At 43.3% G+C, this 13100-nt stretch overlaps 1 protein-coding gene across 1 annotated transcript in view; it reads right to left on the bottom strand.

The window, feature by feature from the left end:
• Positions 1-13100, bottom strand: part of LOC146193346 (esterase OVCA2-like) — a 34739-nt gene that overhangs the window by 2536 nt on the left and 19103 nt on the right. The window contains exons 6-7 of the mRNA XM_084602698.1: positions 4881-4959; positions 21-167 (exon numbers count right to left, since the gene is read on the bottom strand). Of these exons, the coding sequence (XP_084458824.1) occupies positions 21-167; positions 4881-4959 (226 nt within the window). The remainder of the gene's footprint in view (positions 1-20; positions 168-4880; positions 4960-13100) is intronic.

The raw sequence follows: 13100 nt of genomic DNA, 5'->3' as shown, positions 1-13100 counted from the left end.
ACAAGGCTCAAGTGACGCACCTTTTGGGATGATGGTGTCAGTGTCACCAATGATGTGTAGTGTGGGCACATCTATTGAGCCCTCTCTTGCAAAGAGATGATCTTGGGGGCAGGTTCGGCTCTGGAACCCAGACACTAGAACGCCAAACTTGAAGCTGCATTCCACCTCTGCATAAATACAATATTTCGCTATAAAAATCCAGCTAAATCACTAAAAAAAAACAAAGGTAAGTGCAAAGCCACCCACAAAACCGATTATCATAAAATTCTGAGCAAGCACCTCCCTCTCATCATGCCGAAATTACTGGAAAAGTGAAGAGGGGCGCTTTCCCGGGATGGGACCGAAATTTAAGATGACAAAACAATATGCCAGAAAAATAAAAAACTGAAAGCAGCGCACATGAAATTATAATTCAATTTATTTCTGATCAGGAAAATCAGGCTGACTGCGTGAAGACTTCGGTGAGCTGCTACATAATGTGTTCTCACTGCGTTTTCGCCGCTGATGCAAACTGAATAGCGCCCGCCGTCAATGTTTTCACTCGACATACTGTTAAAACATGTTAGCGATTGTCCTTTCATTTAGTCACCAGCTCCTGCCTAGACAACGGCCTGCTTTTTGAGCGCCCGCATCGGATATGTCTCGCTCACGGTGGTCATCCGACACTAGCTGCCAGCAGTGATTTGCCTACACAACCCCTAGGGCCTACACACCCTTTTGTTTTTGATGTTTCTGGCAGTTGAAATTGAACTGGATTCTGGGACTGGATGGGGCTGGCAGTGCTAGCTGGGTGCGGTGCATACCAATGGTATGGAGCGCAGACATTCAGAGCAGGAGAGAGGGGGGTGCTTTCCAGGAACGGCACGGAAATGTGAAATAGACCAATCCCACCGATTGATCGGCGCATGCACCGGTTTTTCGAAGTTACACAGTCGCCATGTTAGTTGTAGTTGGCTGCTCAGCGCACGCACATGCACCTGCACTGCTGCAGCGGGCGCTCTACACAAACTGAGCGCACATTTCTCATACTTTACCGCTGAGAAAAATTCGCCCCATCATTATTTTACGTAATTACACCAGCTGCTACATGCAAGGCAAACACATAAGAAATAATCGAGGGCTGCTTTAAAAAATAGTACCATGGTAATTTGTGGCTCTACTGATTGGCTGCTGTCCATTGTGATCATTTGATTATTTAAGGAAGAAATGAAAAAATGGTTGAAAAAGGGGGTTCACAGGAGTCAAAACCCATTGCTCCTGCTATAGGCACCCTGCAATGGAGTTGGCTGATACATGTAGTGCCACCTAGCTGCCGATGGGAGCTAACTATGAGAAGGCCCAGAAGCAGACGCCGTGTATGTTGCGGCCACTGTGTTCCTTTCGCGTTCAAGTTTTCTTTATCCCATTGAGTGTGATTTACTTATTCAGTGGCTTCAGTGGTCTCGTGCGATGCTTCGACTACTACAGATGTGCACAAGAATAAAAATAAGTGCAGGGGCGGCGAGAAAGACTGCCACATCGCGAAGGGGACCCAAGCGTAGTGCTTGCTGGGGAGAACCTGGGAAAAATGATGAGAGAAGAGGATACTGGCTGTGAGAGAGCAATGTAACTGAAATTCATTTTCTTATGGGGTCAATGGCGTACAGACGCCAAGAATAAGACGATTGTCTGTTGAGCGGAGGAAACGGTATTCTAAACATGACCATTCTCGAACAGGTGGTGCCCTTTCGTCAGTATTGGTGTTTGGAAGTAGCTCTCAAGACATTCGATTGCCTTAAAACCACAGATAGTGAGAGCCTACGCGTTTCCACCGTACAATGTGAATGCAACCTGACTGCGCCGGCCGCCTCAAATTACTCGGCACCGCCGCTGGCGGCGCTGAACACTGCGCTCCACTAGCGCCGCCTGGCCACTGCAGGTTGCCTATAACGCCTTCGGGCAATGCAGGGTAATCTTTGAAAAAAGAATAGAGATAGAAAAGCCAATGCGTGATGATGCACGTTACAAAAATTTAGAATGTGTAATCGATCAATTAACTGAAATAACAGAGAAAGTGAGCAATTGGAAAAAGGGTTAAAAGGTGTCAAAATGCTCAGAATAAAATGCCAATGCTTGATGATGCTAATTAAAAAAATTTAGAGAGTGTAATTGATAGTTTGGAAACATTTGAATCCCGTTTTACCGAAGTGTTAATTTTTCAAATAAGTAAAACCTCGTTACAAGAGACATTCAAAGGACCCGAAAAAGATGTCTCTTGTAGCAAGGTCTCTTGTAACCAGAAATTCTAAAAGCAGTGTGTTGATCGGTTTACTGCACATCAACATATAAATGCATTCACACACATTAACAGGAAGTTTTTCATACTATAGTATGTATTTTTGTGAGTGTAGAGTGTATGCCTTCCCAAATTCTGGAGGTAAATCACTTTGCTTTGCAAGCCTTCTTGTTGCTCACAGTACCTTTGAAGCACTCTTACATGCTCATCACCCTCAGATGCCGACACTTTTCCTTCAAAATGTCATCGCAGTCATCCTCTATGGAACATGCGCCATTTACTTGTGCGAGAATGGCACAGTCTGTAAGCTCTTCAGGAGCACACAAGATCCACATCTGCAGATACGAATTCCTCAATAGATTCTGGTACCTCAGCAGTCTCTTGGATGCTCGCCCAAGCTTCATCTTCAAGGAAGCTTTCCACAGTATCCATATATGGGCCTTCTTACATCATGTCACCACATTTAAAGCCCGCTTGTTTGACACAGTTTTTCACAGCTTCACTTCTCAGGCTATTACAGACACCTGAAATTACCTGAACAGCAAACTTCGCATCAATTACTATTGTACAGTCTTGCTGCCTGTCGAGCAACAGGTGTTCTACCAACCTTGTTTTGTACAGCAACTTAACAGAGTGCATAATGCATTTGTCTATTGATTGAAGGTAGGGTACAGAGTTTCGAGGAAAAAGTAACTTTGGTGGCTTTGAACACGAGAACTTTGGTGTTTTTGGTGCTGCAAGAAACATTGTTCGCAAAGAGAAAGACATCAGGATTCTGATGCTTTATCTTGTGATTAAATTTTAACAGCTAGGAGTTAAAAATGCTGGATGTCAATCATGCATTCTGATTTGCTTCGTAAGTGACTAATGCGATGCCAGTGGCTGGAACAGCAGGGTCGTTTTGACTTTCCAATCATGGAGAAGCGCTCCTCAGTTCCTGACATATACAACAAAAAGGATGCTGATATGGAACAGAATTTAGCTAAGGGAATCTGAAGTACATCAAGTACAAGTGGGTACGCTTCAGCTTCATTGCATGAGCACACCTGGGTTGTGTCTCTTCTAAATAGTGAAGAATTTACTCCAGGGACCTGAAAAAGCTATCCTTAGTAACTGAGTGTCTCTTGTAACGAGATTTAACTTATTTCAATTATTTAAGCCATCAATTTCTACAAATGCTGCGGAATGCAGTGCTGGTATAAAACGGCCATACGATCACATGGGATAAAACAAGTATGCATTTGTGAGACGATAATTGAAATTCAGTCTTGGCGTACACTCATTTATTATAGGCTATTTCTTGAGCTTAGTGTTTGCGACGACTCATGCATACAAGAAAGTCGCCTTGCCTGCACGGCGGTGTGCTTTGAAGCCGGACGTCTCGCTTTGGAGTGAACTTGCCATTTCTATTAAACTGTTCAGTACGTTCCTTAATCATGAACGCTGCATCAAGCTTTTTCTTGGCAATATCTCACATACAGCCGCATCCATGACCAAAAAATTCCTTTTATTTTGATTTAGAGTCATGATTCTTCCTCCCCTGGGCCTTAAGAAGAAAGTTTGCTTACTGAAAAAGAAAATGGTTCTTGTCTGAAAAGCTAGATATTGCTACTAGGTTTATATTTTCACCGCAGCCTCATTTGCCAATGCGGAACTAAATGTTGGTATGTGGCAAACAGTATAAACAGAGTGAATTCATGAAATAAGCTGTTCTTTCAGGGTTTGGTAGGTAGACCCCCCCAGTACACTAATTATAAAATTTTACAGCCATACCTGCCTACACTACGAACAGAGGACCTGCAGACGACGTGGCACAGAGGAACACGCTCAATGCACTTTCATGATTGGCTAAAGAAGTCTCCTAGCTTCCACAGTGCAGCAAGTTAGCTATGGGATGGAGCATAGTATCGGTATCTGAGCTTCGCATCCGCGAGCTTAGGCCTTGCTGAGCATCATTTCAAACACTGTTTCGCTAGTCTTTTTTTTTTTTTTTTTTTTTTGTGTGTGTAGCCTCGTTTCAGTGAAAACCTGGCATTCACGATGCAGTGGAGCCACAAAAAAAAAAGAAAAAGAAAAACGTGACAGGTTTGTTTAAGCTTGACGTCACATACCACATGACCAGTTGAGTCAGATATAATTAAGGTGCCTTGATGCGCAGTGCGAGGCCCTGCACTGCTCTGTGTTGAAATTAGCTGGCAGATGTGAGTGTGGTGTTCTTATGAGGCGGCGCGGCGCATACTGTTATAACAGAGTAACCTTGCACGCTGACAAATTTGTGGGTTGGAAGGGGGGAGGAATGCCCTGGTGCTGAAGTCAAAATGTAAATAAGCCAGCGGCGCGTAGCATCTTAGCGTGATTCCAACGCCTATGCTGACAGCACGAAATTAAGGAATGAACTGAATGAACTAGATTATTAAAGTAAATGCAGTGAAATGACCTTTAAAGGACTAGGCACTGTGCTTGGCTTGCCCGTGTAGAGAGGAGCGGGACATAAATATGTGTGTACGGTGGGGGGCGGGCTTGCGGGACTGAGTTTGAGAACCCCTGAACTAGAGATAATAACTGTCGCAAAAGACAGGTCATAAAAGGGCTGCAACAACCATACTCTTGAGGCACTGCAGTGAGAGCATCATGGCTGCCATGCAAGCACCCTGGCTGAAGCCCAGGATTCCATCAAAAGGGCCCTGCATGGAAAATAGGGTCTTCACAACCATGCAAGCTCAGGTCAGGTTTCATCACTCGAATTTTTTGTTTTGAAAGCAGGAAATGAGCTTTACCAAGAGGTGAATGAGTGCAGCTCATAACTGCAACACACTTCTATACTCCCAGACAAGTTTTTGCAGCTATGCAGCCAAAGCTACAGAACCAAAACGCATCAGATCACTGCGCAACAGAATAAATTATGCGGAGTGTGCTCTGGAATATTATATAGTTACAGAAATGCCTATGTTGTTATTACATCAAGATTGTACTACAATATAGGGCAGTACAACTTTACCAGTACACGACACCGCGCAAACTAGGGTGCCTTGATGTACGGCGGCGCTGGCATCGAGGCACCCTAGTGCAAACAGGGTGGCTGCGCCGTCTGCCGACAGCCCCTCAAAGTGTACGTCGGCTGCTGCTGCTGCATCTACCTGTCGGTTTCTGTGCGCTTTCGCAATGCGCTTGTTTCAGCAAGTTACATAGTGCGTGATATTCATTAACCACGAATATACATTCACTTAAACCTTAAGTAGCGTAAAGAAAGACGTTTCTGCAACGTTGAAGGCTCGGAAGCCATTATTTCAAGACGGAACTGAAACCGAAAGCATACCTGAGGCCCGATATGCCAGAACTACATGGTGTAATAACACCATGACAGAAGTTCTGCCCCTATAGCCTTGGCTCCATAGCCACAAAAACTTGTCCATGAGTATATAGCCCTGTTTTTGCACGAAACGCATATACGCTGCATGAAAGCAGCATTCCAGTCAAAACATAACCCTATTTTGAAGTCAGAAATAAGCAGTAGCTTGAGATACAGACCAGAATTAATGCCTCCCGGCTTCATAGCGCACTTGCAACTCCTTCTAGTAGGCATATGCTTGCCTACCTGAGCATAGAGCGGGGAAAGCTTTTTAATCAGTAATATAGTAGTACTATCAGTCGTGAGGACAAATATAGCAGCAGTGCAGTACTGTTTGTCACAGCAAATATTAAAATTAAATTGCTGAATAAATAAAAAAAGGTGCAGCTTAAGAGACAATGCCATGATTGTGTGACAGGTAACATATTTAACAGTAAAATCTAATTAATTTGACCCCCACTGAATAAGATAATTTGAATTAGGAGCATGGTCCCGGCCGATGGCCATGCAAGTAGTGTTGGACACTCATCAATTCGGATATGGATGGGCCTGGTTAACTCGGGCTGGCTGGGAAATCGCTTGACAGCAGATTTTAGTAATCGCAGGCAGCGATCAAGAGACCTTTCCAAACCTGAATTGCATAAAACAGTGAAGCATGAGCACCTCAGTCATATTAATTACGACAGGCTCGACAACGATCAGAGGTTTCCCATTTCCAAAATAAAGCTTTGTCACATAGTTTCGACTTCACAGTGATTATGCGCGTGCAATCGCCAGTTGCGTTGTTTCATAGGCCGCTTAGTGCATCACGATTTTTATTTTTAATTTGGAATGGCGGCATGCTATGCCTACAACCACACTGCACACTTCACTACATTACCTCACAGTGTGCGGTGAAACATCCTCAACATGCAAAGGGGCTGATCTGGGTGCTACTGCGTCGCACTGCGAAAAGGGCAGCGCAGGCCTGTACGAATTCAAAGTAATCCTTCAAATTTTCCTGACAGTGTTGCAAAACAGAATGCTTGATGGAACCGGGAAAAGCCATCGTTCTTACTTGTGTTTCATCTCAAATGCAGATAACTGTCATGCAGCTGTTCATCACACAAAATTACTATGATAAAAATGGCTTTCAATAGCTTTTTTTCAGGCCATATTGAATAAATCGAAATTTCAATTAATTTGAGCATGGTGTCTGGTCCCTTGAAGACTGCATTATCCAGATTTTACTGTAATGTCCCAAAGTTGTTGTGTAAGTTGCACTAATATGTATCATCATTATGCTAATGCTAAAAATTAATGAATAATATTCATTTGCACTGTATATATTAGCTTAATGTTAACACTGAACATTATGGCAATGTGCTGTTTGGAATATTTTTCAAGTTAATAAGTAAAACAAAATTATGTTATGTTATATTACTGCTTGGATTGTAACTATATATGAACGATTACAAATTCTAATGTTGTATAATGTTCAAATCATAACAATAAAACAATGTTACAAATATGTCCAATATGCCTTAGAACTATATGCCCCATTTGTGTAATAATGATGCTTTCCAACAAGCCGATATTTGTAGTGTACATATCTCATATGGTGTCTGCCGCTCATTGCATGCACGACCCCAAAATTTAGCAAGAAAATATTTCATATTACCCATTTACCACTTTGCAGATAAATGAAGGTGAAATGAGGGTGCGCGTTATAATACATAAAGGAAAGAAGCCAACAGTCGGCAAGGCCAAGGAAAGCATTGGGGATTCTAATTTATGTCTTTTTTTTTTAATGTTTACTTCAGCAATCACATAAATAAGTAATGTAATCTGTTTAGGGGAAAGATAAATAAACACAAAGTAGAAGGAAAAACAACGTGCCGGTGGTAGGAACCGAACCCACGACCTCCGAATATCGTGTCAGGTGCTCTTCCAACTGAGCTACATCGGCCGCTGTCCCCCCTGCTACTTTCTTGGGTATTAATGTTGTCTGTATACGAACCTTGAGAGTGTTCACCAGCGCCACCCTCAACCATAGCGGTAGACGTGGAACGTCCTGTGTTACTGCCAGCCTTACGTGGAACGTGATCAGTCACATGGAGGCCTTCACACCTGGCTACTGAAGCTCGAGGCCATGCAACTAACTATAAGATGCTCGTGAATTGCAGGTATTGCATTGGTTTACGGTTTGGTTTATGAGGTTTAACATCCCGAAGCAACTCAGGCTATGAGATACCGTACGTGTAGTGAAGGGCTCCAGAAATTTCAACCACCTATGGGTTCTTTACTAGCATTAATATCACACAGCACAAGGGTGCCCTGCTCTTCGCCTCTGTCAAAAAGCAGCTGCCACGGCCGGGATTTGATCCAGCATTTTCGGGCACAGTGGTCGAGCGCCCAAACCGCTGCACCACATGCGGGCAGGTATTAGATGTGCTCAGTTGTAGGACATGTTACCCTTGTTCACCAGGGTAATTTTAGCAAAAACTGCGGCTGTTTATTTAAGGATCAAAAAAGGTTATTTGAATGTTTATTTGTAATGTTTCGTAACATTATAAGAAAAAGGACACTGAGAAGAGTACATCAACATATGACCAAAACAAAAAGTAACAATGTTGTAGTGCTTTGAAGCTACCTATAGGTAGAAAGAGATATGTTTATTTGAAATTTGGGATTTTAGTTAACGTGTTCAAAAGAGCCGTCATGATAGTGTGCTAACTGAAGGGCATTGCAGAAGACAAAGTGCATAGAAGAAGAGCATGGAAACATGCAACAGGAAAAATGCAGAGAGGGTAAGGTAACAATATGGTGCCAAGAAGTTCAGAAACAAACTTTTCAGATTCTCATACGGATGCCAAGTGTTTTGACGATACACCACCATAATGAAAGCAAGAAAACCTATCAAGGGCAAAGAAAAAAGGGCATTATGCTCTGCAATGTCATCCATATTTTGAAAGGAAACAGATGAATTAGCAGGTGGGAAGGTAATTGAATCCAGTCTTCTCACCAACAAATATGTCTTTTGGTGCCAATGAAACGTGAAAATATCCAGGGAGAGCCAGATAAAAATAATTCACAGAGAACAATATTTGGCAGGAGTTGTCCTCACTACTGCATGTCCATTAATTAGTGGACAGAAATTTTGTCTCAAGCTCGTAAAAAAATACAAGCAAACCTTCCAGCTCTTTCTATCACACAAGTGAGAACACTCGAAAGTACATACCTGATATATGAAACACTAGAATAATGTTATGCAAGTTGAGGTATACTGGCTATTGCTATGCTGAATATGAACCATAAGATGCTTCTCTTGGTTAGAGTTGGTGCACAGATACCATGTGACCATCTATAATTTTGAGTACCAAGTCTCAATCATCTACTTGCCTGATTTTACCGGAACTAATCAGAAATCCAGGTCGCCTGTAGCATCGGTGAGCCAAAACAAGCAGCAATCGTTAGTGGCGGATTGAGCTAATGTTTCCGAGCGGCTAATGTCAAGATGCCTTCTCAACTGCGTTAACAATACTGAGCACAGAAAACGACTGCACAACTTGCTTCCAAAGCTCAACAAGTTTAACCCTTTAACCGCCAACCACGAGTTGTACTCGTCATGGCAGATAGCACCAAAATCGCCAATAACGAGTTGCACTCATCCGGCCCGAAATTGCTGTGCTGCCATCTAGAAAGACGAGTTAGGGTCATCAATTGCATTGGCTGCGATTTTGAACACTAGAGGGAGTTATTTGACGATAAAAAATGCATTTTGCGCCTTTGGCGCCTAATTGAAGGCTCAAAAGAGTCATTTCACAATGCGCATGCACAATGAAAAAGTCACCCTCGTGAAGATTTTTTTTTTGCTTTCAGTGTTAATTTTAATCACTAACTACCAAAAGGTGGGCATTTGACCTCAAAAACTTCGACCTCACCTCAAACTCAAAAAATATTTGGTGACCTCACTCTACCTCAGCCTCATAAATTGAGGTTGAGGTCCCCCAGGCGACCTCACCTCACTTTTCAGGTGACCATTGGCGACCTCACTCAACCTCACCTCAAACTCAAAATGCGAGGTTGAGGTCGGGCGCTCGACCTCAAAAAAAAAAAAAAAAAGAATCATCAAATTAAACCGTAACTTAACGAAAATATACATTTCTCGATAATCCTAGCATATATAGGCAAGCCAGAATTTTGTCGTATGAAGGCTGTATTTTACTCTTAATTTTATACAACAATTAATATCTCGGATAAAAGAAAAACTTCGGAGACTTCATGTCCAATCCTGCACTAAAGTAGCAATCCTCTCCCCCTCTTCGCCTACCATTTTTTGGTCCGTTTTATTCTAAGGCCTACATGGGTACCACATTACTACGCATAGGCCCATACTGCAATACAAAGAGTTTATCCCATCCGACCAACATGAATAAAATCCGTATTAGAAATAAAACAAGCCAGTTCTTACTATATACTGAAAAGACAAATGCTGTTGACACTAGTGACGATGGCAACAATGACGATATGCCCTTTTTCTTAATTCGAAAAAAAAAAAAACAAATTGATGATTGCCAAGCATTGTTTTTTAATACACTGTACATTGTCTTGCGACCGTACACATCAAATTGGGGAAAAAATAGGAATACAGTCGTGCCTCGTTAGTATGAACACTTTGGTTTCCGACCAAAACTGTCCATAACGTGAGTCATCCATAATAACGAGTCATTATAAAAATGAAAAGTATTTTTTTGAGAAAAGCTTTATATAATGACAGCTTTTTAAATTAAATTTCTTATTAAAAACAGCCAAGCTGTCGATGTTACCCCCTTCTCCATGAATCCGTCGACCCAAAAATGTCATGTCTGTTCTTAAATCTTGTCAGCTATCCTCATGAGTAGCTGAAGTTAGTAATGTCTATACATAGCGTAGAATAATTTTTCTCAATAAACATCCCTGTTTTACTGAACAAAAATTTCGTAAGTCATCACAGGTAAAACCTATCAAGACGGAGGAGAAGGAAGGGTGCGCACCCATAATGTTATTGAGGCAGCGGGCCTTCTGTTGAAGCATTTCGTCGCTCACGACAGCACCATTCGCGCACACATTTCCGAACCACATTAACAAGGCTGACTCCATTTCTTCGAACTGTGCTGGGCGCTGTCGGACTATAGCTGACGCTGCGATGAGCGATGCCGACGTTGAGCCATTTATCAGAGCCCTGTAGTATCGATGCTACCGTCGACCTGGCGAGGCTGAGACCTAGCTGAACTTTGGTCCAGTCCCTCACGGCTTGGATTAACTGAGATGGTTTTTGCCGCTTGTATTCACAGATGTCCCGCTTCGCGTATACGTTCAGTTACGTTTTTTTTTGCTTTCAACTCCCGCCATGCCAAAAGTCAGACTAAAGTTGAGGGTTACAGGCTCCTGATTCTTTGCACTCTTTTTGCCTAGTTAACCTCCCCGCCTTTCCGTTCTTCTGATTCTCTTTTTTCTGCCTTGTACTATTTATGTGAGGAAGCGAGGGAGTCAAGTTGGCTGGCTGCTGAGGGCTATCGACCAGCCCTCTCCTGTGCCGTTTGTATGTGTTCCTATGAAACAAACACTGCAAGCTGAAGTACAGTTTAGAACGACGGCGAGCCGACTACGAAGAGCTCAGACCTTGTCAAGGCCGCATCGTTGACTCAAGGCGAAGCCGACATGCGGACCGCCCGGGGCGTGAAATGTGGCAGTTCGGCACCCCAACAGTGACGAAAACCAGGAGCATGAGAAGGAAGGGCGTCCAGCACGGGACGCCCGGTCCTGGTTGCGTGCTCGCCGCCTTTCTTTTGTCGCTCTACTTCGTGAGTGTGTTTTAACTGTGACCGAAAAGCGTTAACGGCTTCATGGAACACACTTTGTGTTTTGGGAAAGAAAAACTTCAGTTCCCACCCCCACTTTTTGGCTCTTGTCTTTCTTCCTATTATTTCCTTCCTACGCTTTTACCGGCCTCTCTGTTCACGTTCAGCAGAATTTATTGCGACCACATGTTGCTGTTTTCCCGACTGCGGCCTCTCGTTGCGGCGCTGCCGCTGCACCCAGAAATCTCCCGGTTCCCTTCATTCAGGGTCTTTCTTACTTAGGTGACCCTCGGTTTTCTGTGTACATTCCTTTCCGCTCTTGCGTCCCTCCCCTTCCTAAAACGACCACACGCCCGCTTTGGTTCTTTCCAACTCCACAGGACTCGTTCAGGCATCCGACCGCATCGACTGTCGCATAGATTCCCGGCCTGCGCGCCCTTCTTTAACTTGCGTTCGGACTCCCCTGCTTTTTTCAAACGATGTCCATATTAACGAGACAAAAATACATGGGCCCAAGTGGGCTCTATGCATTCTTCCCCTGTCCATTGTTCAAACAGCGACTTTTTGCATTAACGAGGCATAAATACATTGAAAACATTTCGTCCCCAGAAAAACTGTTCATAATTCGGGTCGTCCATATTACCGGGCACGAATTTTTCATAAAAGCTATAGTCATGAAACGATCTGTCGTGATGACTAAATCCCCAACAAAACAAACAAAAGAGGAAAGACAGCAACACACCAAATAATCACAAAACTCGGCCAACGCCGGGTAAACAAACGTACCTTCAGAAAATTTCAGAGGAACGCTGTGGATGTTACGAGGTCCCAACCGGTCACTCCTAGGTGTTTGTCTATAATTCTGTGATCCCGTGGCGTATTGCAAGAATTGGCGAAATTGCTTCTTCAAACACCATGCTTACATTAAAAAATTACAGGGTTCGGAACTGCTAGGAAAGAGGGTTAAACGTGAACCACTTTGCAGTCAAATTTCGCCGGACCAAAATGTCCACCCCCCCCCCCCCCCAAAAAAAAAAAGAAACAAAAAAAAAACGAAAAAACGATACAAATACTTGTACATCCGAACAGAATACTGGATACCATTTCTCCAACAAGTCTGAGACGAGCTTCTCTGTGTTATTCACTTGTTTTCCTTTAAAGACTGAACTAATAGATTACACGGTGGTGTATTCGAAGCTGCTTCGTCGCATGCACTACACGTGCATCCAGAGAAACCGTTTCCCCGTTAGTGTCGTGTAGTTACAGCACATAAACGTAAAATAAAGACAAGAACAACAGAAAGGAGGCGATCAAGCAGCCTGGAGGGACCGCGCTCCCTGCTGTGCACGCGTTCCTCCCTTCGCCGTCCGTCTATAGGCTCTAGGTTTTGCTCATGCAGTGAATGCCGAACTGTCACCAATACACACCAAAGGCAGCAGCGAATGTGTCAGCTTCGTTTTCAGAGACTACATCGCGCTTTGCAATACTTGCAAAAAAATAAAAAAATAAAAAGAGAAACTAAATGACCGCTCCGGTATGTGGAAAGGAGGGTTGTGCTATGGGCCTCTGGAAAGATGCCAAAGAAAGAGCCAAATGTGAGGGAAGAAGCCTGTTCTCTGTTCGCCAGTACACGAATGTAAATGTCATACAAGAA

This window comes from Amblyomma maculatum, chromosome 4 (assembly GCF_055883805.1).
Source record: "Amblyomma maculatum isolate TAMU_Amacu chromosome 4, ASM5588380v1, whole genome shotgun sequence".
Taxonomy (NCBI): Eukaryota; Metazoa; Arthropoda; class Arachnida; order Ixodida; family Ixodidae; genus Amblyomma; species Amblyomma maculatum.
This window is presented reverse-complemented; position numbering and strand designations above follow the sequence as displayed.